Genomic DNA, 25,420 nt, shown 5'->3' on the forward strand with positions numbered 1-25,420 from the left:
TGGGGTTCACACGTAATGTTAATTCTGCTACATTTAACTGTCCAAGCAAAGTGGATGTGATTTCATGAAAGCTCCTGCCCAGGTTAATAGCATTTTTTTCTGGTGACAGGTTCCCTTTAACATGAATTAGTTGGGCATGCTCGATCATGCCATCTCCTGCTCTAGTCTACCCATTTAAAAAAAACTCTAAAATAAATCGTGCCCTTTATGCATACTTTTGGCTAAGTGCAAATCACAGCATAGCCTTCATTTGATCACAGCTGTTTATAAAATGAAACCTGAGCTTTGATTAGTTCCTAAGAAAAAACAAACAGTTGTTTTAGACAGTTTTGATAAACGAGAACCGCAGTGTGTACTTAGCCATAACCATGCTTATTTTGCAGACACTTTCTAAAAGAGTCTAGTGAGGTGCAAACAGTGTTTAAAACCATTAGTCCATAGATGTCCGCATTTGTTCATGTAAGCAAAAAAATGGTTCTTGGGTCTTCAGTGTTTGGATTCGAGTTTCATCATTGTTTGGTCAGTATCAATTTTTACCACCAATGTTTCCTCAATGGGAATCTGTCAGCAGGTTCTTGCTATGTAAGCTGAAGACAGCATGTTTTAGGGGATAAAACACAGATTTCAGGGTCTGTGCTGTTGTTTGCTTGCAATCACTGTTTTAGTACTAGGAGCTTATCATTGTTGGGACACAGCAGCGTGTACACCCCCTCCTGTGATAGGTGTTACGAGTCTGGGTGGTGGAACCTCTGTGCAAGGAGGGACCAGAGGGGCGTGACTAAGTGCCTACTCGACCCGACCAAGTTTACACGGCGGCTTAGTTGACTCCGTGAACCAGGGAGGAACATGGCAGGTGGGCCAGGTGCCACTCTGGGACCGACCTTGTGTGAGAGCAGGTGACTCCCACGGGTCAGATGGCAGGAACTGACCGGTATAGTGGATGAGCATGGCAGGAAGGCTGACGGGTGGACCGGGTAGATAAGCAGGCTGGTTCGGCAGATAGCCAGGCGGGTGCTCCGGGTAGGCGAGCAGGCGGGCACGGCAGGTAACTGGCAGGTGCTCCGGGTAGACTGGCTGGCGGGCACGACAGGTAACAGGCAGGTGCTCCAGGTAGGCTGGCAGGTGGGCACGACAGTTAACAGGCAGGTGCTCCCGGTAAGCAGGCTGGCGGGCACAACTGTAGACAGACAGGAGGACAGAACTGTTAGATAGACTGTCGGGCTGGACTGACAGACAGACTGGCAGGCAGGACTGACAGGCAGCGGGACCTGAAGGCTGGAGCAAGTGTTTAGCACACGGAACAACAACCTTGTACAGGCACCTCCATTTTGGAAGAGGTGCCTTATATAGGGGAAGTCCTCCGGCCATTGGCCGGGGACTCTATAGGACAGCGCGCACAGCCCCTTTAAAAGGGAGGGAGCGCGCGTGTGCCCTAAGCAGAGTGCCCAGGAAGCTGCATGCGGTGCGCACCACAGCAGCAGGGGAGAGGGACGATGCCGGACCTGGACCGCGGCGGTGAGGGGAGCGGCGTCACTGCCCCGCAGGAGGCAGAGACGCCGATGCTACAGTACTCCCCCCTTTACGCCCCCTCTTCTTTAGGCCCGCACAAAATTTTTTAAGAAGATGAGGGTCATGAATGTTCTCCCTGGGTTCCCAAGACCTCTCCTCAGGGCCAAACCCCTTCCAATCCACAAGAAAGAAAGATTTTCCTCTTACCCTCTTGGTGGCTAAAATGTTTTCTACTTCAAATACATCCTCAGCAGAGACTGGAGCTAGAGCGGTACCTGGATCGTCAGAGAAAGAATTAAGGACAACAGGTTTCAGGAGGGATACATGAAAGGAGTTGGGAATCCGTAAGGAGTTTCAGCTTGTAAGCCACGGGATTGATTTGGTTCAGAACCTCGAACAGGCCGCTGAACCGCGGACCCAACTTATAGGAAGGTATCTTGAGACGAACATATTTGGAGGAAAGCCAGACCTTGTCTCCCTGACGGAATTGAGGTGGATCCAGACGTCTCTTATCAGCATATCTCTTCATCCGCTCGGAGGACTGAAGAAGTGCAGATCTAGTGTCTTCCCAAATAGTCGAAAATTCGCTGACCAGAGACTCCGTGGTAGGATTGTCCACTGAAGAGTAGATGGGAAACGGAATCCGGGGATGTTGACCGTAGACCACAAAGAACGGGGATTTAGAAGAAGACTCGCTCTCATGGTTTGGTTGTTATAGGAGAACTCAGCCCAGGGCAGGAGCTCAACCCAATCGTTATGGTGAGCGTTGACAAAGTGCCGAAGAAAGCTGGTAAGGACCTGGTTGATACGTTCCACTTGATCATTGGATTGAGGATGATAAACAGGGGAGAAATCCAAGGAGACATCCAGCATTTTAGACGTAGCTCTCCGAAAGCGTGAAGTGAACTGAACCCAGCGATCAGAGACAATGTGGAGGGGTAGGCCGTGAAGACGAAAGATGTGATGGATGAAGTTCTTAGCCAGCACAGATACAGACGGAAGACCAGGCAGAGGGATGAAGTGGGCCATTTTAGAAAAGCGGTCAGCGACCACCCAAATGACAGTACAACCGACAGAAACAGGGAGATCCATAATGAAGTCCATTGCAATGTGTTGCCACAGAGCGGAAGGCACGGGAAGAGGAAGGAGAAGGCCGGATGGCAGGTGCCTGGGAACCTTGTTACGGGCACAGGAGGAACAAGCCGTGACGAAGTCCGCAACATCCTTGTGCAGGAAAGGCCACCAGTAATGTCGGGCGATGAGCAGAAAGGTCTTCCTCTGGCTGGCATGACTGGCTAGTTTGGATGAATGGCCCCAGAGTAGAACACTCTTATGATCCGGAACCGCTACAAAGGTCTTACCGGGTAGAAGATGAGACAGGTCAAACGGAGCCACAGTCATTACTTTGGAGGGGTCAATGATATATAGAGGCTTCTCCTCTTGGTCAGAAGACAGGAATGAGCAGGATAGAGCGTCAGCCTTAATGTTCCTGTCCGCCGGGCGGTAATGCAGAGTGAAGCAGAATCGGGCAAAGAATAGAGACCACCTGGCCTGGCGCAGATTTGGTCTTTGGGCGTTTTGTAAATAAGCAAGGTTTTTGTGGTCTGTGTAGATGACCACTGGGTGCAGGGCCCCTTCCAGCAAGTAGCGCCACTCCTCCAGCACTAATTTGATGGCCAGCAGCTCACGATCTCCTAAGGAGTAGTTGCGCTAGGACGAAGAGAAGAGCTTGGAGATGAAGCCGCAGGTTACCATTCTCCCGGACGAGGATTTCTGGGTGAGCACCGCTCCGGCTCCGGAGGAGGATGCATCAACCTCCAGGAAGAACTGCTTGTTGCAATCCGGACGGTGTAGCACAGGAGCGGAGGAGAAGGCTTGTTTTAGGGAGATGAAGGCTTCGTCCACTTCGGAAGTCCATTCCCTGGTATTTGCTCCTTTACGGGTGAGCGCGGAGATGGGAGAAGTCCGGGAGGAGAAATGAGGAAAGAAGAGGTGGTAATAATTAGCGAAGCCCAGGAATCGCTGAATCACCTTCAAACCCTCCGGTCGGGGCCACTTTAAGACGGAAGAGACCTTTCCAGGATCCATCCGCAGACCAGTCTCAGAGATAATATAGCCCAGGAACGGTTGGGAGGTCTGCTCAAAGAGGCATTTCTCGAATTTAGCGTATAGGCAATTCTGCCGGAGCCGTAGCAGAACCAGACGAACATCCCTCCGGTGCGAGGGCAGATGCGGAGAGAAGACCAAGATATCGTCCAGGTACACCACCACGCAAGATTACAGGAGATCATGGAAGATGTCGTTAGCCAGCTCCTTGAAGACGGCTGGAGCATTACAGAGACCAAAGGGCATCACGCGGTATTCGTAGTGACCGTCCCGGGTGTTGAATGCCATCTTCCATTCGTCTCCCTGGCGGATCCGGACCAAATTGTACGCCCCACGAAGATCGAGCTTGGTGAAGACCTTCGCGCCTTTAAGGCGGTCGAACAGCTCCGAGACGAGAGGCAGGGGATACTTATTCTTGATGGTAATCTGGTTAAGACCCCTGTAATCGATACAGGGACGTAGAGAGCCGTCTTTCTTCTTGACGAAGAAGAATCCTGCTCCAGCCGGAGAGGTGGATTTCTGGATAAATCCCCTAGCAAGATTCTCCTCTATGTACTCTGACATGGCCCGGGTCTCAGCCAGCGACAAGGGGTAGATATGCCCGTAGGGAGGAGAAGCACCAAGCACCAGGTCGATGGGGCAATCATACGGCCTATGAGGTGGTAGTGTCTCTGCTTCCTTTTTGTTGAAGACGTCCGCATAGGACCAGTAGGGTGCCGGCAGACCATATAGATTAGCCGGAGTAGACGGTGGTTGAGCTGGACGAACCAGAACCAGACAGAACTCATGGCATTCCTGACCCCAACGAAGCACTTCACCAGATCTCCAATTCAGGACAGGTTCATGTCTTTGTGACCAGGGTAGACCAAGCAAGAGGGGGTGAGAGAGACCAGACAGCACATGAAAGGAGATCCTCTCCGAGTGCAGCCTTCCCACCTGAAGGGTTACAGGCTCTGTGACGAGCAAGATGGTCTCCGGAAGAAGCCTCTCATCCATGGAGGCAACCGCCAATGGTTCAGCCAGACGTACAGTAGGAATCTGATACCGCTCCACAACAACCTGTTGAATGAGATTCCCAGCTTCCGAAATCCAGATGGGCAATCTCGAAGAAGCGGGTCACACCACTGGAAATAGAAACAGATAGAGTCAAGGACGGAGAGGATTTACTCTTGCCTAGGATGACCTCTCCGAGCGGTCCTAAACACTGGAGTTTCCCGACCTCATCGGGCAGGAACGGATCAGATGCTCTTTACTGCCACAGTAGAAGCAACTCCCCTCGGCTCGGCGCGTCTCCTGGCGAGACTGGACCATCTTGGTTTGGTCAATTTGCATAGGTTCAGGCGAACATTCCCGGGGATTTGCTGGTTGCGAGGCTGGCTTTTGGAATACAGGAGCGAGACGCGGAAATCTTCTCTCCCGGGTAGTCTCCTTAGCACGTTCAAGAAAACAGATGTCAATCCGGGTAGCTAATGACACCAGGTCGTCTAGGGTGGAAGGGATGTCACAACCGGCTAGTTCATCCTTGATCCGTCCGGAAAGACCCTCCCAAAAGGTGAACACCAGGGACTCGTTGTTCCAGGCAAGCTCAGATGTGACGGTTCGGAAACATATGGCATACAGGCCCACGGAGAGACTCTCTTGGCGGAAACGGAGAAGTGAGGAGGCAGTAGAAGATTTTCGCCCGGGCTCATCGAAGACCTTCCGAAAGGCAGTGAGTAAAGCCAGAAGATCGGACGGACACCAGGGGATCCCCTCTCTCCCACAGAAGGTTTAGCCATGCTAATTCCTCCCTGGTGAGGTGAGACATGATGAACGCCACCTTGGCCCAGTCAGAGGGGAACTGATGTGCCAGGAGTTCAAAGTGTAGCGTGCACTGATTTAAGAAGCCCCGACATAAGACGCGGTCACCACCAAAACGTGGAGGTGCTGAGAGCCGGGGTCCGGAGCTGGGTGCCACAGAGCCAGTGGGTTGAGGTGCCGCAGGAGCGGGTGCTGCTCGACTAGAGACGGACACAGACGGGTGGACAGCGTGTCCATGTGGGAGTTGACAGTCCGCAGATAGGACAGGATAGTTTCCTGTTGGGATCTCTGACGTGAGACCTCCTGGTACAGGTCAGAGAGCGAAGGAGCCTGGGGGCCACCGGGTTCCATGGCCTGTGCAAACTGTTACGAGTCCGGGTACGAGTCAGGGTGGTGGAACCTCTGTGCTTCGGTACAAGGAGGGACCAGAGGGGGGTGACTAAGTGCCTACTCGGCCCGACCAAGGTCACACGGCAGCTTAGTCGACTCCATGAACCAGGTAGGTGGACCAGGTGCCACTCTGGGACCGACCTTGTGTGAGAGCAGGTGACTCCCATGGGTCAGATGGCAGGAACTGACCGGTACAGCGGATGAGCACGGCAGGAAGGCTGACGGGTGGACCATGTTGATAAGCGGGCTGGTTCGGCAGATAGCCAGACGGGTACTTCGGGTAGGTGAGCAGGCGGGCACAACAGGTAACAGGCAGGTGCTCCAGGTAGGCTGGCAGGTGGGCACGACAGGTAACAGGCAGGTGCTCCAGGTAAGCAGACTGGCAGGCACAACTGTAGACAGACTGGAGGACAGAACTGTTAGACAGGCTGGCAGGCAGGACTGACAGGCAGCGGGACCTGAGGGCTGGAGCAAGTGTTTAGCACACGGAACAACAACCTTGCACAGGCACCTCCATTTTGGAGGAGGTGCTTTATATAGGGGAAGTCCTCCGGTCATTGGCGCACCCTAAGCAGAGTGCCCGGGAAGCAGCGCGCGGTGAGTGCCACAGCAGCAGGGGAGCGGGACGACGCCGGACCTGGACCGCGGCCGTGAGGGGAACGGCGTCTCTGCCCGGCAGGAGGCAGAGACGCCGATGCTACAATAGGCAGCTTACTGTCTAAGGAGTTTGAACATACAGATCCTGGTGTGGGTGGGGTTAGGTTCCTCAGCTCTGCTTCATTGCTAAATCTAAAAATGTCTGATTGTGTAACAACCACTGCACCCAGTAATCTAAATGATACATCATATTATTCAGTTTCTCTTTGCCTACATCATGCTGCTCTCAGATGAGGTAACACAAACCTTCTGACAGATTCCCTTCAATGACTTTCATGTATGGAGAAATAAAGCCAAATCAGATCTCATACTTTGTACTGATGATTGGCAATACCACAAAACATCGTCTGCAAATTGAGATTCTGATTTGGCTTTTATACTAAGTCATATGGCAAGGCTCATTAAATGGTCAATAGTGACTTTTAGGATTGCTACTTTGGTAGCCGTGGCTGAAGTAATCACCTCTTACCCCCCAACACATTACATGAAGGTGGGGGTCCTGGCTGGGTGTAAGGACTTTTTCTACGGGAGCGTTATGCCCTTGCAAGCTGCATTATGCCTTTGAATTTGACTTGCTACTACCGAATGTTTGACAGTTCAATGAGGGAGACCGCCAGTCAAAAATAAACTTTTTACTAAACAATAACTTGGTGAGGATTATATACAGTAGATAGCGGGTAAACTACTTAATGAATGTTTCCTTCACAATGCGGAGTATTTTCTAGACACAGTTTCAATTCCTTCCTCTTTACTTGCTTGTTCTCTATCTTCACCATTCCTCTCTACTTCATCACAGCCCTGCTCAGTACTACAGTCCAGTTAGCAAGAGTCCTTTACTCAACCCGCGGTTCTGTGTCTTCTTTCTGCTCAAGAGAACTATATTGCCAGTATGGCTTCTCTGTCCCTAACGCTTTGGAGCGCCTGCCCTGGGCACTCTCTTCATCTCATGTTCTCTGTCTCGTCTTGGCCCGTTTTCTCTCGGAGTTATAAACTCTGGGTCGTACTGCTAGGCCCTGGACCCATCTCTGGTCGATCACTCTGCCTTTCGGTCACTTCTCTGCTTCTTTCCTCTAGGATCTGCCTATCCTCTGTCATGGTCTCCTTTCACGTTAGGAACACCCAAATCATGAGGAAATGCTACTGTCTAGACTTTAGACTACAAGCACACACTCTAGTTAGAATGTATCATCCAGAGTGAATAAGAGAGAACTATCATAATAAAATTAATCTTTATTGGATATAAATTTACTAAAACAATTATAAAAATCACAGAGGGCCTAGTCTGAGGGGACACCACACTATCTGAAACAAATTACTGCCATATAAATTTATTCAACAGCGGGGATGTTAGTTAAACATAGTCCGATAACACCCCATACTGATCAAAAAGTCCTATACTAGATATCCAATCATGCAATAAATAATCTAGTCAATGAGAATTCAACAATAATTTGAGCAATAGTTAGAGAGAATAGAACTACGACAGTAAATACTAACACTCTAGTCCTGACTGCAGGAGTACAAAAAATGACAAAATAAAGTGGAGCATATCATATACAGTATACCAGTCTAAATATACCAAAATAACACTGCAATTGATTAGTAACCAATGGAGATCTAAATTGCTACAGTAAAGTCTAAATGATCTAATGATTACTCCTGAGTGAAGTTGATGTAGTGGAAGCAGGAGAGGTCAGGACAGAAATTGTGTGGTGTCTGTCTCTAGCTCCTCCCTCCACCCATCTACATAGAATTGAATCTCTAATAACTGCCATCTCCTATCTCAATAATAGGAAGGTCTGTCTTCACTGAATACAGATTTTACCCCAGAATTGAGAATTTTGATAATGACTGATCAATTCTGGCAGAGAAAGAAGTAGATTTCTCTGATAAGATTTATTACAGAGTTTCTTATTTTCATGTGTACTTTTGATTTATGAAATAAAAATTTAAATGACAGGCATGCTTTAACCCCTTCATGACTTTAGACGTATTCATGAGTTCAGGTTGGGAAGTACTTCCCGACCTTAGACATATGAATACGTCATGGTGATTTTGCGATCACAGGAGCTGCGAGCTCGTGATCGCCTCCGGGTGTTCAGCTGACATGACAGCTGACACTCAGCGCTAGGTGCCGGCTGACACCCAGCAGTTTAACCTCTCTCTGCCTTCCGATCAGTGCCCCCACGACGTCATCGCGAGGGGCCGATCGTTGTTAACCGGGTCACCAGGGCTAGCAAGCTAGTTAGATTATGCGCAGTGTATGATCTAACCAGTTTTTATCAGTGCAGCAGTTACAGCTTATAAAGCATTGCAATACTGCAAAAAAGTGAAAGTCTCATATTGGGAATAAGTAAAAAAGTTAAAAAAAGTAAAAAAAAATTGTAAAAATATTTTTTAAATAATAATAAAAAATATACATATACTGTACCCGTAAATAAGTAATTTTATTAAAAAAAAAAAAAGTACACATATTTAATATTGCTGCATCCGGAGACCCGACCTATAAAATTGTCCCACTAGTTAACCCCTCTAATGAGAACTGTAAAAAAATATAAAACGAGGCAAAAAACTATGCTTTTTCACTAAACTGCCAAACAAAAAGTCGAGTAAAACGCGATCAAAATGACAAATGTAAATAAAAATGGTATAGCTTAAAATGCCATCTTGTCCTGCAATAAACAAGCCACTATACTGCTCCATCAGTGGAAAAATAAAAAGTTATAGCTCTCAGGATAAAGCAATGCAAAAATTATTCTTTTTTTCTATAAAATAGTTTTTTGAGTAAAAGTGCCAAAACATAAAAAAATTATATAAATGTGGTATCGCTGTAATTGTACTGACCCTAAGAATAAAACTTTCTTATCAATTTTACCACACTCGGAAGAGCATAAAAAAACAATTCCTGAATTGCTGATTTTTGTTCATTCTGCCTCCCAAAAATCAGAATAGAAAGCGATCAAAAAATGTCTGTCATGTGCCCGAAAACTAAAACTTTGGAGCTAAAACAACATTTTAGTGGTAAAAATGTAATTATTTTTTCTTCACCGCCCAATGGTATAAATTTGTGTGAGGCACATGTGGTGTCAACATGCTCACTGCACGCCTAGATGAATTCATTGAGAAGTGAACTTTGTAAAATGACATTACTTATGGGGTTTTTCTTCTGGTCTGGCACCTCAGGGGCTCTGTCAATGTGACATGGCACTCTCAAACCATTCCAACAAAATCTGAACTCCAATATGGTGCTTGTTCCCTTCTGAGCTTTGCACTGTGCCTCAAAAGTAGTTTTTGACCACATATGGGGTATTGGTGTACTCAGGAGAAATTGCACAACAAATTGTATGTTGCAATTTCTCTTGTTACTCTTGTGAAAATAAAAAAAATTGGGGCTAACAGAACATTTTTGTGAGAAAAATTAGATTTTTTATTTTCACAGCTCAACATTCTAAACTTTTGCGACGCATCTGGGGGTTCAAGGTGCTCACTACACATCTAGATACATTCCCTGAGGGGTCTAGTTTCCAAAATGACATCACTTGTGGGGGCTTTCCACTGTTTATGCATATCAGGGGTTCTCCAATCCCAACGTGGCGTTCGCTAACGATTCCAGCCAATTTTGCGTTCCAAAAGTCAAATGGCGCTCCTTCCTTTCCAAGATCTGACAGTAGTTTTCCCCCACATATGGGATTTCGGAGTACTCAGATGAAATTGCACAACAAATTGTATTGTGAAATTTCTCTTGTTACCCTTGTGAAAAAAAAAAATTGGGGCTAAAGGAACATGTTTGTGGGAAAAATGTGATTTTTTTTTATTTTCACAGCTCAACGTTACAAACTTCTGTGAAGCACCTGAGGGTTCAAGGTGCTCATTACACACTTAGATCCATTCCTTGAGGGGTCTAGTTTCTAAAATGGGCTCACTTATGGGGGGGTTTCCACTGTTTAGGCACATCAGGAGCTCTCCAAACGCGACATGGCATCAGCTCTCTATCCCAGCCATTTTGCATTCAAAAAGCCCTACCATGCACCCAAAAAGTAGTTTTCCACAGCATATAGGGTATCAGTGTGCTTAGGAGAAATTGCACAACAAATTTTGGGGTATATTTTCTTCTGTTACCCTTGTGAAAATAAGAAAAATTGGGTGAAAATTGAAATTTTAGTGAAAAAATGTTAAAAGTTCATTTTTCCTTCCACATTGCTTCAGTTCCTTTTGAAGCACCTGAAATAAGCTTCTTGAATATGGTTTTCAGCACCTTGAGGAGTACAGTTTTTAGAATTATGTCAAATTTGGATATTTTCTATCCTATAGCCTCATCAAAGTCACTTCAAATGTGATGTGGTCCCTAAAAAATGATTTTTGCAAATTTGGTTGGAAAAATGAGAAATCATTGGTCAAATTTTAACCCTTCTAACTCCCTAACAAAAAAAATCTTCAAAAATTGTGTTGATGTAAAGTATGCATGTAGGAAATGTTATTTATAAACTATTTTGTGTGACATAACTGTCTGGTTTAAGGGCATAAAAATTTAAATTAAAAAATTGCAAAATTCTCTAACTTTTTTACCAAATTTCCATTTTTTCACGATTAAACGCAAGTCATATGTAACAAATGTTACTACTGTCATGAAGTACAATATGTCACGATTAAACAATCTCAGAATCACTAGGATCCATTGAAGCGTTCCAGAGTTATTAACACATAAAGGGACACTGGACAGAATTCTAAAATTTGGCATGGTCATGAAGGTGAAAACAAGCTTGCGAGGTAAAGGGGTTAACCAAAGGCATGTAAATTTGTAAAATTATAGAGTGGTTTCTGGGATCAGTAGCTCATGCTGTCTTCATGATGTCACTCTGCAGCTTATCAAAAAATGCTGGAGGTGAAGAGACAGCAGTGGAGATGAGGAGGGTGAGTTGCAGTTTTGTTTAATATTCTATATATCGGCAAGCTTTTAGTTGACTAGGCTTAATCAGACTTCCACAGTTTAATACTGTATAACATATTGTGACGAACCGCACCTCGTCACCTCGCCTGATGTCACCATTACGTCAGACAGATCACGTGATACAGATCCGCACTTTACACCAACGTGACGTTCCACACCTCTTGAGGACACGTAAAGTCAGATTGGTACAGTTTTACACCCTCATGGGCCCAGGAAGGTACATGGAGTGAAAAGAGGTGGTCCACTCAGTCTCTGACGTGTCAGCTCACTCGCTCACACCACTGACAGGCTGAGAGGCCCATTTCACTAGCCCTAGTGAAACAGAACCTTATCAGCCCGGTAGAGCTGCCACCAATTCCAATTCAATATAAGCCGGTTCATTAACGGGAATTATATCGGGCCAGAAACCAGCCCCAGTAGCATGGGAGATTAAACCGTGAAACGGAGGTGAGGATTCGTGGATCGAGATAAAAGAGCAGCCCAAGGTTAAAATATATATTTAATCGCCTTAAGGGCACACTAGACAATACACTATATGCACAAGGGTTATATATATATATATACTGTATATATATAAATACAGTACAGACCAAAAGTTTGGACACACCTTCTCATTTAAAGATTTTTCTGTATTTTCATGACTATGAAAATTGTACATTCACACTGAAGGCATCAAAACTATGAATTAACACATGTGGAATTATATACTTAACAAAAAAAGTGTGAAACAACTGAAAATATGTCTTATATTCTAGGTTCTTCAAAGTAGCCACCTTTTGCTTTGATGACTGCTTTGCACACTCTTGGCATTCTCTTGATGAGCTTCAAGAGGTAGTCACCGGAAATGGTTTTCACTTTACAGGTGTGCCCTGTCAGGTTTAGTAAGTGGGCTTTCTTGCCTTATAAATGGGGTTGGGACCATCAGTTGTGTTGTGCAGAAGTCTGGTGGATACACAGCTGATAGTCCTACTGAATAGACTGTTAGAATTTGTATTATGGCAAGAAAAAAGCAGCTAAGTAAAGAAAAACGAGTGGCCATCATTACTTTAAGAAATGAAGGTCAGTCAGTCTGAAAAATTGGGAAAACTTTGAAAGTGTCCCCAAGTGCAGTTGCAAAAATCATCAAGCGCTGCAAAGAAACTGGCTCACATGAGGACCGCCCCAGGAATGGAAGACCAAGAGTCACCTCTGCTTCTGAGGATAAGTTTATCCGAGTCACCAGCCTCAGAAATCGCAGGTTAACAGCAGCTCAGATTAGAAACCAGGTCAATGCCACACAGAGTTCTAGCAGCAGACACATCTCTTCATCCTACCAGGATCCAACAGTTTAAAAAAAGACACTTGGTAAATGTAATTGATTGATGTGCAGAGTAAGTGGTGTGTGATAAATGTCTAGCATGTGAGTGATCATTGATTAATGCTTGTGTGCTATGTGGTTGTGGGTGCAGCATGTGAGTACTGCAGATGCAGTATTCAGTAAACAAACACTAGCCCAACCCCTGAAATGGGCGTCTCAAACCAAGCATCATCAAAGATGAAGTAATTGAAAAAAAAATAAAGCAGTTAGAGCAGTGAGGGAATGGTGGGGACTTTTTAGATAAAGCATATTAGAAAAGAGATTAAATTATGACATTTAGGAGTAAAATTAATTTTTGTTCTGGACCACTTTAAGCATCAGATGGAGTGGTGTAAAACACGCTGCCACTGCACTCCATAAATAAGCTCTGTGTAGTGAAAAATTATACTTCTGTATCAGGCAGTCTAATGGATGAGTCTGGGTTTGGCGAATGGAAGTAGAGTGTTACATGCCTGACTGCATTGTGTCAATTATAAAGCTTGGTGAAAGAAGGATTATGCTATAGGATTATTTTTCAGGGGTTGGCCTAGGTCCCTTAGCTCCAATAAAGAGAAATCTTAATGCTTCAATATACCAAAATATTAAGATTTGAGAGTCCTCAAAGTAGTTGATACCTTTTAATAGCTAACTGAAAAGATTGTAACAAATTGCAAGCTTTCAAAACTACTCAGGTCTCTTCATCAGGCATAGAATAACACAAAATCTGAAGACTCACATATTTATACACAGCAGGACACAAGGGCACAAGAATAATGTAATAGATGAGACTAGTGACGTGAAGCAGAACTATGAGTATGGGAGGGGGGAGAAAGATTTGTGGCTGTAAATATTGGAGTAGTTCACAGATAAGGAGTGTGAAAGTTTTATTGTCCCATGATTGAAGTCTGGTCCATGGCTGTGATGACCCCACAGGTCTGAGGAGCACATTCCTTAGTTGATGTAGAAAGACATAAATCCATGCGACACGTTGATTCCTGCACTGAGAGTGTCAAGGGTTGTCATGAGTTTGTATTCCCAAATTTTTCTGTCTCTCTGGGATTTGAAGTTACCTTTTAACACCAGTAACTTCGTGTCCATGATGCTGTGATCAGGGATTAGTGTTGAGCGAGCGTGTTCGGTTAACCCTTTCACATGCAATCCTAACAAACAGGCAATCCCTGCAGGTGTCGCAGCTGTCTAACAGCCGCAACACATGCAGCCGCAGCGGCTCGAACATAGTTGTCGAGCACGCCAAAAATACTCGGGCAGCAATCGAGCGTGCTCGGTGAAATGGTAACTGATCATGCTCGCTCAACACTATCAGGGATACAAAAATGTTTTGCCACAGGTAGATCTATTCTTTTTTTCTTTTATGGTGTGGCGATGAGAATTCATCCTTGTTCTAAGATTTTGTCCTGTCTCCCCAACATACAGACCCCCAGCTGGACATTTGGGACATATAATTAAGTACACTACAGACAGAAAAATTTGGGAATACAAACTCATGACAACCTTTGACACTCTCAGTGCAGGAATGAATGTGCCGTATGTATTTATGTCATTCTACATCAACTTAGGAATGTGCTCCTCAGACCTGTGGGGTCATCACAACCATGGACAAGACTTCAATCACAAGACAGTAAAAACTCCACACTTCTTATCTATGAACTGCTCCAATATTTATGGCCACAACTCTTTCTCCCACCCCCCCACCCCCATCCCATACTCATAGTTCTACTTCACGTCACTTGTCTCATCTATTGCATTATTCTTGTGCCCTGCTGTGAATAAATATGTGATTCTTCAGATTTTGTGTTATTCTATGCCTGATGAAGAGACCTGAGTAGTCTTGAAAGCTTGCAATTTGTTACCATCTCCTCAGTTAGCCATTAAAAGGTATCAACCACTGAGGACCTTCAAATCTTATTATTTTTCTATCTACTGGCTAACACGGAACAAAGATATATATTTTTCCTTTATCAATATACCAAGACATTTTAGACAATTGTATGCTTTCAATTTAGTGGGAACAGTTTAGGGAAGGCGATTTTCTGTTCCAGCAGGACTGTGCCCCAGTGCACATATCAGGGTCCCTAAAGACATAGTTGGGTGAGTTTCGTATGGCCCTGAACTCATCAAACACCTATGTACTCAAGTAGAGTGGAGATTGCAAGCCAGGCCCTATTGTTTAACATTATTGTCTGACCATAGAAATTGTCTTCTGAATGAATGGGCAAAAATGCCTACAGACACACTCCAAAATCTAATAGAAAGACTTCACAGAAGAGTGGAAGCTGTTAATGTCGCAATGAAGTGACCAACTCCTTATTAATGTGTATGTATTTGGAATGAAAATAAACTCTCTGATAAACTATCTCACAGTGGCACAGTGCATAGTGCATCTGGTACAGTTTTACATTACACATATGACTGAACAGCAGTCGTGCTTCCTGTCTACTGAAATGTGTTCTGTCCTAAATGCCTCTTTCTGTATATTTTTATTTTCGGTTCCTCCTTCTACCATATCTGTATTCACTTTAATGTGTTTGCATGATTTAATTTACTTTTCCATGAAAACTAAATTTGTCAAGAGGTGGTTCAGTTCTGTATAATACAATATTTGGTAGCAACAGGAAACTAGCCCCTTGAAAATAGACAGACTTATGAAATCATATTACTATTTCTGAGTGATAGAAGATATGTGTACATCAGTCTTCTGGACAAATCCGAATTAAAGCATTATTTTTATTTCAGGTCATTATTTTACAGTGCCTAGAAAGACACATCTACTCTGGCATTGTCCTGTGTTCTAGATGCTTTACATCTGTCCAAGGTTTGTAAAAGGATGAAAGGTGAGGTCCAATCTGTGATTTGCTTTTGTGATTTAAAGGTATTACACCAAATTAAATGTTTTTGAACCTGTTTCCCCGTATGATTCAGTGCAACATGAAATGGGTGGACATTTGGCAACTCCTGTTAGTAATATTCAAGAAACTGAAGCAGTTCAGCAGGTTGATCATTCAGTGGCATACCGCTAACAGCAGCAGACCATGCGGCCCGTGAGTCTGGGGGGCCCGGTGTATGCGCTGGTGTAAGAGTGGTGGACTGTTCTGCTGCATTCCTGCTCCTGAAGACAACAATCGCTCTGTGTACAGTGTCATGCGGTTTTACGTGGAATGTGAATAGTGATGTGAGTCTTGTATATTGTACAGCGTATTCGTAATGTAAAGTGTTAATGCACAATGTGAGTAGTTCTTAGTGCAGGATAAGCAAAGGATTAGACTTGGGATAGTATAAGTACTGTTCATATAGTTAAGTGGCTTAGAAACGGTATATGACATAAAATAAGGATAATATGTTCAGTCTATAGATAGGATGTAGATAAGGGATAGAACTGGCCCAGGGAGTGGGTCTAGTGGTAGTGAAGAGTGGGCCTTGGGCCTTTCCTGATAGTGAGTCAGATAGGGAAGTACCATAACAAGGTCAAGTTCAAGAATAGTGGGCTGCTAGGGCTAGCATGTACCAGTCGATCAAAGCAGTGAGAAACCATACTGTAATCCCAAGCGGATGCCCCTGTCACATCCGGAGCCCAAAGTCTGGACACATCCTGTCCTCTGGCGTACAGTGAAAGATGGACAGGGACCCGTGTAGATGGAAGGTGGTGAATCTATTATACAGTGTGGAGGGTTGTGTGGGGGCTACTATACTGAATTGAGGGCCACTATACTGTATGGAGGCTGTCTAGGGGTCATCATATTGTGTAAAGGGCTGGGTCAGGGCTATTATACTGTGTGTGGAGGACTATGAGGGCCAATATTGCAGGGGCTACTGTAGGGTCATCATACCGTGCGTATGGAGGGTACTGTGGAGGAATTTACTGTGGGGTATCTTACTGTGTTTGGGGGTCACATTTGTTGGCATCATACTTTATGGGTGTTACAACTCCCCTGTTAGTTTTTTTTTAGTTTGCTGGTCACATGACCATTTTGCCTATTTAATCCGGCTCCGCCCTCCTGGCTTTGCTGGACTTCATTTGTATTTACTACTGTTCAGCTAGCTTGTTGCTCTGTTGCCGTTCTCTGTTAGTTTTGCTAGGTCTTCTGACCCCTATGCCTTTTTGTTGTGTGTTTGTCTTTGACTGCTACTATTTCTGCTAGGAGGTGTCCAACTTTTCCCAGTCCCTAGATCTTGTAGGGATCCCTCCCTCACATCTATAGGTCTGCGTTCAGACTAGCCGAGGACTTTAGCGGGTCTGATCGCAGGATCAGGTTCCCCGTTACATCGTAGGGATCTAGTTTAGTTCTATTGTAGGGACAGATCTCCTCTCTTTCCTTAGTCTCTGTAGCAGATCATAACAGTAAGTCCAGCCTTAAAAAAAAAATTTTTCTCTAAGGAAAGACCTCCAGTTTTCCATCATGGTCTCGGTGCAAGATTTGGCTCAACCCTTGCAGGGACTCTCTCTGGAGGTGACCAAGCTCCAACAACACGTGAGTAGCTGTTCTGGAGCGCATTTTGTGGAACCTAAGGTACGTCTGCCTGATTTATTTTTTGGCGAACAACAAGATTTTTTTTCTTTTAAAAATGCTTGTCTATTATATTTTCGTTTGAGACCCGGATCCTCTGGTGATGAATCACAGCGCATAGGGATCATAATGTCACTTTTGCGCAAAGATCCTCAGGGATGGGCCTTCTCTCTCCAACCTAGTGATCCGTGCTTTAGATCAGTGGATAGTTTTTTTTCTGCTTTGGGTTTGTTGTACGATGATCCTGATCGTGTCTCATCTGCTGAGTCTGAATTAAGACGTTTGAGGCAGGGATCAGGTAATGTGGAAAAATATTGTTCTCACTTCCGTTGGTGGTCTGCCCAGGTGGGGTGGAACGATTCTGCTTTGAAAAGCTTGTTTCTTGCAGGGCTATGTGAAAGGGTAAAGGATTTACTGATTGCTTATCCCACACCTGGAAACTTGCAGGAGGCAATGCAATTAGCTATACGGGTAGACAGGAGACTGCGTGAAAGGGTTAATGAGAGCAAATCCTCTGCTATGTCAGCTTCTAGTCCTGAGAGGTTCTGTGCTGACAATGGAGAGCCGATGGAAATTGGGGCGATGGCACCCCGCTCTCAGGAAAAAGACCGCCGACTTTCTGAAGGCTTGTGTTTCTATTGCGGAAATTCTGGTCATTTTATTAAGAGCTGTGTGCTTCGTAAGAAGAAAGAAAAAAAAATGGTCAGTCATGCTCGTATTGCCTGTTTAAATTCTAAGGGAGTATTCCTATCTGCCACTACTGCTGCTCAGGATGAATTAATTGAATTTCGGGTATTTGTGGATTGTGGATCTACTCTGAATGTGATTGATGGGGGATTCTTGGAAAAACTTAGATTAGAACCTAAAACTTTGTCATCCCCTATTGCTGTGGTTTCTGTCGATGGCTCTCCCTTGAAGAGTGTTACTCACAAGGTCTGTGAATTTCCCCTCACTATTAATGGTATTCATCAAGAGAATTTGGATTTGGTGGTATTGGATAATTTGCCTTCTCCAGTAATATTGGGGTTACCCTGGTTAAAATTGCACAATCCTGTACTGGATTGGTCTACCAATGAAATTAAGTCCTGGAGCCCTAAGTGTTATGACAAGTGTTGTAACGGGCGCATTGCTGCTGTGGATAGAGGGGAATTGCCTGTACCTATTCAGGATTTTTGGAGAGTTTTTTCTGAGGAGGAGTCGCAGGTTTTGCCTCCCCATAGAGACTATGATTGTACCATTGAATTTGTCCCTGGCGTGACTCTTCCTAAGAGTCGTTTATTTAATCTTACTATTCCTGAGAGAAAGGCTTTGGAAGAATACATACAGACAAGCTTGGCCGCCGGTCACATTAGGCCTTCCAAGTCTCCTGTGGCTGTTGGATTTTTTTTTGCAAAAAAAAAAGATGGCGGTTTACGTCCTTGTCTGGATTTTCGTGAGATTAATAAAATTACTGTACGCAATCCTTACCCACTGCCATTGATTCCTGATTTATTTAACCAGTTAGTGGGGGCCAAGTGGTTCTCTAAAATTGATCTCCGGGGGGCATACAATTTGTTGCGCATGAAGGAGGGTGATGAATGGAAGACTGCTTTTAACACTCCTGTGGTTCATTTTGAGAATCTGGTTATGCCTTTTGGTCTCACCAATGCTCCAGCATTTTTTCAGAATCTTATTAATGATATCCTTAGACCTTTAATCGGCAAAAATGTGGTTGTGTATTTGGATGACATTTTGATTTATTCGCCGAATCTGGAGTCTCATTGGCGGAGCGTACGTGAGGTATTACAGTTATTAATGGACAATTCGCTTTTTGCTAAGCTGGAGAAATGTGAGTTCGCTGTACAGAGAATTAGTTTTTTGGTCTACATTATCTCCAGTGAAGGTTTTGAGATGGACCCGGTTAAAGTTCAAGCTGTGCAGGAATGGCCTAGGCCTATTGGTTTGAAATCGATACAGAGGTTTTTGGGTTTCGCCAATTATTACAGAAAATTCATAAAAAATTTTTCTATTATTGTCAAACCGCTGACCGATCTCACCAGGAAAGGTGCTAATGTGGTTCAGTGGACTTCTGAGGCCATTGAAGCTTTTGTGTTTCTAAAGGAGAGGTTCACCTCTGCTCCCATCCTTATGCAGCCTGATGTGACTAAGCCGTTTTTGGTTGAGGTTGATGCTTCTTCGGTGGGGGTTGGTGCGGTGTTGTCTCAGGAAAACAAGGATGGAGTACATCCCTGTGCCTTTTTTTCAAAAAATTTTTCCGAGACTGAACTTAATTACGATATTGGTAATCGGGAATTGCTGGCGATTAAACTTGCATTTGAACACTGGCGTCATCTCTTGGAAGGTGCTGAATTTCCCATTCAGGTTTTCACTGATCATAAAAATCTGATCTATCTTGATGCTGCCAAGCGCTTGAATGCCCGTCAGGCTAGGTGGGCACTTTTTTTCTCGCGGTTTAATTTTTCCGTTACTTACATCCCGGGTACCAAGAATGTTAAAGCGGATGCTTTGTCTCGCAGCTTTTCTCCCATGGTCGGTCTTGAGGAGGAAGAGGAGACCATTTTACAAGAAGGTGTTGTGATTGCTGCTTTGGACTCCGTTTTGGAGGATGAGATTCTTAAAGCACAGGAGAATGCCCCATCTAACACTCCCGATGGGAGGTTGTTTGTGCCTAGGACCTTTAGGAGAGATTTGTTTGTTGAGTGTCATGAGTCTCGGTTGGCAGGTCATCCAGGAATTTCTGAGACCAAGAGACTTGTGGGTCGCAGTTTTTGGTGGCCTGGATGGCAGAAGGAAGTCATTAAGTGGGTGCGCTAATGTACTGTGTGTGCAAGATCCAAGTCTTCGCATGCTCCTGCTGCGGGGTTGCTTTGCCCTCTGGAGGTCCCTAGTGCACCTTGGACACATCTGGCTATGGACTTTATTACTGACCTTCCTCCCTCTGAAGGTTTCACGGTCATCTGGGTGGTCGTGGACCGTTTTAGCAAGATGTGTCACTTGGTTCCCTTCATCAAACTGCCTTGCGCTAAGACACTCGCCAAGGCCTTTGTCAAGGAAATTGTCAGACTACATGGTGTTCCTACTGACATTGTTTCTGATAGGGGACCTCAGTTCGTGGCTCGTTTTTGGCGTGCCTTTTGTGACAGGTTGGGAGTTCATTTGTCGTTTTCATCCGGATATCATCCTGAGTCTAATGGCCAGACAGAAAGGAAGAACCAGGATGTTGAGCAGTTCTTGCGTTGTTTTGTGGCAGACAATCAAGAGGGGTGGTCTGAGTTTCTGCCACTTGCTGAATTTGCTCTTAACAACCATACATCCTCTTCTGCTGGGTGTTCGCCTTTTTTTTGTTGTTCTGGGAGACATCCGTCTTTTGGGTCATTTTCCAAATTGGTTTCGGCTGTGCCTGAGGAGGAGAGTTTTTCCGGTGATTTGGAGAGAGTTTGGACGGATGTGCGTGGTAATCTTCAGGAGGCTAGCAAGAAATCTAAGAGGTACTTTGATAGGAAACGGCAAGAGGTTTTGTTTGCTGTTGGTGACATGGTTTGGTTGTCCTCTAAGAATCTACGATTGAGGATTCCTTCTAAAAAATTGGGTCCCAAGTTCGTAGGGCCCTTTAAGGTACTTCAGATAGTTAACCAATCTGCTGTTAGGCTGGAGGTTCCTACGTCCTGGAGGATTAATCCGGTGTTTCATGTTTCTCTGTTGAAAAAAGCTGATGTGTCGGATGGTGACGCCTCTGCCACTGTTCCTCCGGTGGTGGAGGACGGGGAATATGAAATTTCTTGCATCCTAAATTCTAGACGGTATAGAGGTAGTTTGCAGTATCTCGTTGCTTGGAAGGGTTTCGGACCTGAGGATAACTCATGGGTGAGGGCGGATGATGTTTCTGCTCCCAGACTTGTCTGAGCGTTTCACAGGAGGTTTCCTGTTAAGCCTGGGCCTAGGGGATCCGGAGGATCCTCTTAGAAGAGGGGGTACTGTTACAACTCCCCTGTTAGTTTTTTTTTAGTTTGCTGGTCACATGACCATTTTGCCTATTTAATCCGGCTCCGCCCTCCTGGCTTTGCTGGACTTCATTTGTATTTACTACTGTTGAGCTAGCTTGTTGCTCTGTTGCCGTTCTCTGTTAGTTTTGCTAGGTCTTCTGACCCCTATGCCTTTTTGTTGTGTGTTTGTCTTTGACTGCTACTATTTCTGCTAGGAGGTGTCCAACTTTTCCCAGTCCCTAGATCTTGTAGGGATCCCTCCCTCACATCTATAGGTCTGCGTTCAGACTAGCCGAGGACTTTAGCGGGTCTGATCGCAGGATCAGGTTCCCCGTTACATCGTAGGGATCTAGTTTAGTTCTATTGTAGGGACAGATCTCCTCTCTTTCCTTAGTCTCTGTAGCAGATCATAACAATGGGGGCCAAGAAAGGGGTATGTTAGTGTGTGGGAATGCTAAGGGGCTCCAATAGAGGCCAAATTACTTTGTAAGGGCTGAAAAGTTGTGGGATTTGCTCTTCTGTGACACTGCCCATTATTATTTAAGTTTGTTTTCTGTAGGGAGGAAGGACAATTAGGACTTCTGCTATGGGGCCCTATGATTTCTATGTACATTTCTGTGACTATTGCATCTCCTTAAATAAATGTGAAAATTGTGCTTTTAATAGGTACTTTCCCCTAGTTCCTTACTGTTTATCACGTAGACTCAGTTTGCTTCTGACCATTTTGACTTAAAGCTTCTCTGTTTTCCGGATCAGACTTGGCTTTCAAAGTCTATGGGGATAAGTATAAGACATATAAAACATTGAACACATCTTTTGTACCTCAGTCTTCCATCCGTGTTTCATCCGTTTTTCATTGACCCATTATTAACCGTCAAAGGATAAATCTAAAAATAAAAATTCTGACAGTTTACTCACTTCAGTATTTAAAAATGGATTAGAAATAAAGTATGCAAAACAAAAGCAATATGGGTGTCACATGAAAAAAACTTGCTTAGTTTGTAGATATATGGAGGAGACAGATTTTAGACTGCTTTGTAGGTCAGTGTTAGTTTTAACTGGATACGTTGGGGAATTGGCAGCCAATGAAAAGATTTGCAGAGGGAAGAAGCAGAGGAGTAGCATGGAGAGAGGTGGATTAGTCAGGCAGCAGAGTTATGGATGGACTAGAGAGGTGCAAGAGTGTTAGCAGGAAGATCACAGAGGAGGATATTGCAGTAGTCAAGGCGGGAGATGATGAGGGCATTCACTAACATTTTAATAGATTCAGAATTGAGGAAAGGACAGATTCTGGAAATATTTTTGATTTGGAGGCGACAGGAGATCACAAGAGCTTGAAAGTGCAGTTTGAAGGACAGGGCAGAGTCGAGGGTTACTCTGAGGCAGCAGATTTCCAGTACTGATTAAAGCGTGGTGTCATTAATTGTGAAAGATAGGTCTGGTAGTGTAGGTAGGTGCAATAGAGGAAAGATGATGAGTTCAGTTTTGTTCTTTAGGAAACCTGATGAGAAGAAGTAGGATATGGCTGATAAAAACTCTGGGATTCTGGACAGTAGAGAGGTTATGTCTGAGTCAGAGAGATAGATATGAGTGTCATCACCATATAGATGGTACTGCAAGCCATGGGACTTTATGAGTTGTCCCAGGCCAAAGGTATAGATTGAGAAGAGTAGGGGTCCCAGGACAGAGCCTTGAAGGACACCAACAGAAAGAGGGTGAGATAAGGAGGTAGTGTGGGAGACGCTAAATGTGCATTTAGAAATGTTTATGAGTAGATCCAGGAGAGGGCAAGATCTTTGACATTAAAAGGAGACATTTGTAGTTGGAAGGTGTGGTTGACTGTGTCAAAGGCAGAGGACAGATCTAGAAGGAGGAGTATAGAGAATTGTCTGTTAGCAAGTCGTTAGTAATTTTGATCAGAGCAGTTTCAGCGTAATGGTGTGGATGGAAGCCGGATTGTAGGTTGTCAAAGAGTGAGTTAGATGAGAGGAAGGAGGAGAGTTCAGCATGGACATGCAGTTCAAGGAGTTTGTAGACGAACTAGAGTAGCAATATGGGATGGTATCTGGATGTAGAGGTTGGGTTGAGAGATGATTTCATCAGGATAGGCGTGATTGTGGCATGTTTCAAAGAAGAAGGAAAGGTACCAGAAGTTAGCGATAGGTTTAAGAGTTAGGTTAGGGCCGGGATAGGCGTGGTGGTGAGGTTGGAGAGGAGGTGGGATGGGATAGGGTCAAGTGAGCAAGTGGTGAGGTGTGATTTCTAGAGGATATGAGTAAGTTCTCCTTCAGTGATGGTGGGGAGGAATGTTATGGGAGAGAGCCAGTGATCTGTTGTACATAGAAGTTTCGGTGGATGGGCAGTAAAGACTTGCCTTGTTCGATCTTATATTTCAAATGTGTGGCAAAACCTTCTGCAGAGATGAGGGAGGTTGGAGGGGGCAGTGGAGGGTGGAGGAGGGAGTTAAAAGTGTTGATTAACTGTTTGGGGTTATGGGACAGAGAAGATATGAGGGTTATGAAGTATATCTATTTAGCAGAGGTGAGGACTGGCTTGAATGTGAAAGTTGCTTTTTTTTCTTCTTGCTAGTGTGTTTTCTTCCAATGCTATGCCGCAACACTGGCACTTACCGAAGCTTTTTAGTTAGGTTGTTGTGCCAGGGTTGTCTATTGATTTGTCGCACTCTGCCATACACGAGAGGGGTGACCAAGTCAGTAACTTATGAGAGTGTGGCGTTGTAGAGAACGATGGCACTTGTGGAGTGAAGATATGGATGACAGCAGTAGAATAGAGTCAAAGAGTGTTTGTGAATGTCTAGGTTTGCAAGGTTTATGTGGGCTGCGCTAGTTGTTGGACAAGTGGGCAGGTGAGGGGGACAGGGATGAGAAAGTGAGAAGATGGTAGTCATATAGGGGGAGAGGTGAGGTTCTGAGGTTAAATGGGGAGCAGAGGTGGGTGAAGATAAGGACGAATGTATGTTTGTCTGTGTAGGTGGCTGTGGAGGACCACTGAGTTAGACCAAAGGATGAAGCAAGCGACAGGAGTTTGGAGGCTGCCGACTGGCGGGTGTCAGTGGGGATGTTGGTGGGGATGTCAGCGAAGAGAAAGAGTAGAAGTCAGGTGGAGAAGTGGTCAATAAAGGCAGTGGCTGGGCCCGGGGGCTGGTATATAATACCCACTTGGAGGTTATAGGGAGGGTATATACAGATAGAATGCACTTCAAAAGAAGTGAGAATGAGGGATAGGGTTGAAAGTACAGTTGTATAAAGGAAAAGACCCATTCCTCCACCTTGTCTATTGCCAGGGCTTATAGTATTCTGTTAATGATCCTCAGGTTTGGGTGAAATAGTTCCACAAGATTCTTGGGGTTCAGTGTATTGGTTAGAGTTAGCATAGATATTCAAATGGTAATGCCTGAAATGAAGGAAAATATTGTATTAGTGGAGCTGCAATATACAGTGCAACACATAATCTACTCTGCCTAGTAATATAAATCATACAGAGGTCGCACAGGAAGATGAATAGCTGATTTACAGTCTTATGAATTTCTAAAGTGATTAAGGAACAATTAATTATATCACTCAGCTCCTGCATCTTTCATTAGTCATTTCCATAATTGATCTGTTGTATACTTCTATACTTGGTACTCTGCCTGATTCACTGTATTGTCCATTATATAAGTGGCTCAAAGTATTTGAACCGCAGCCAAGAGATGCAAATCTCCGTAAAAGGCTTTCTGATCAACTTCACACTTAAACAAAAAAACATAGATTTTATACTAATTACAAAGAAACATTTTGAGTATCATATGAGCTTTGACTTAAAAATTGAAAAAAAACCATTTATCTTCAAAAAAAAAACCTATGCTCTTGAGTTATCTTCTTCTGGGATGCTATTGGTCAGCTATTGTAAAGATATTATATTATTCAAGATTATTTGAAAACTTTATTTCCAGTTTTTCATCATTTGCATATCATTAACATGTCTGTCGATCCTGTGATTTCCATAATTCCATGACTTTTCCTCCATATTGTTGCAACTTCATTGGTGAGGGGCGTAACTTTATAGTATCAAATAAACAGTGCCATGCTTTTGCAGCAATTTGTGCCATAATTTCTAAATGAATACTTCCAGTCAATGACAACATTTTACCATATGTTTCTAAATA

At 44.4% G+C, this 25,420-nt stretch overlaps 1 protein-coding gene across 2 annotated transcripts in view; it reads left to right on the forward strand.

The window, feature by feature from the left end:
- Positions 1 to 25,420, forward strand: part of UTS2B (urotensin 2B) — a 58,566-nt gene that overhangs the window by 23,111 nt on the left and 10,035 nt on the right. For both annotated transcript variants that reach the window (XM_073675161.1, XM_073675160.1), the window contains 2 exons: positions 11,325 to 11,373; positions 15,501 to 15,579. In XM_073675161.1, the coding sequence (XP_073531262.1) occupies positions 11,365 to 11,373; positions 15,501 to 15,579 (88 nt within the window). In that variant the 5' untranslated portion in view covers positions 11,325 to 11,364. The remainder of the gene's footprint in view (positions 1 to 11,324; positions 11,374 to 15,500; positions 15,580 to 25,420) is intronic.

Source organism: Phyllobates terribilis, unplaced genomic scaffold, assembly GCF_046119375.1.
Source record: "Phyllobates terribilis strain yellow unplaced genomic scaffold, ASM4611937v1 Scaffold_3__8_contigs__length_932513732, whole genome shotgun sequence".
NCBI classification, from domain to species: Eukaryota; Metazoa; Chordata; class Amphibia; order Anura; family Dendrobatidae; genus Phyllobates; species Phyllobates terribilis.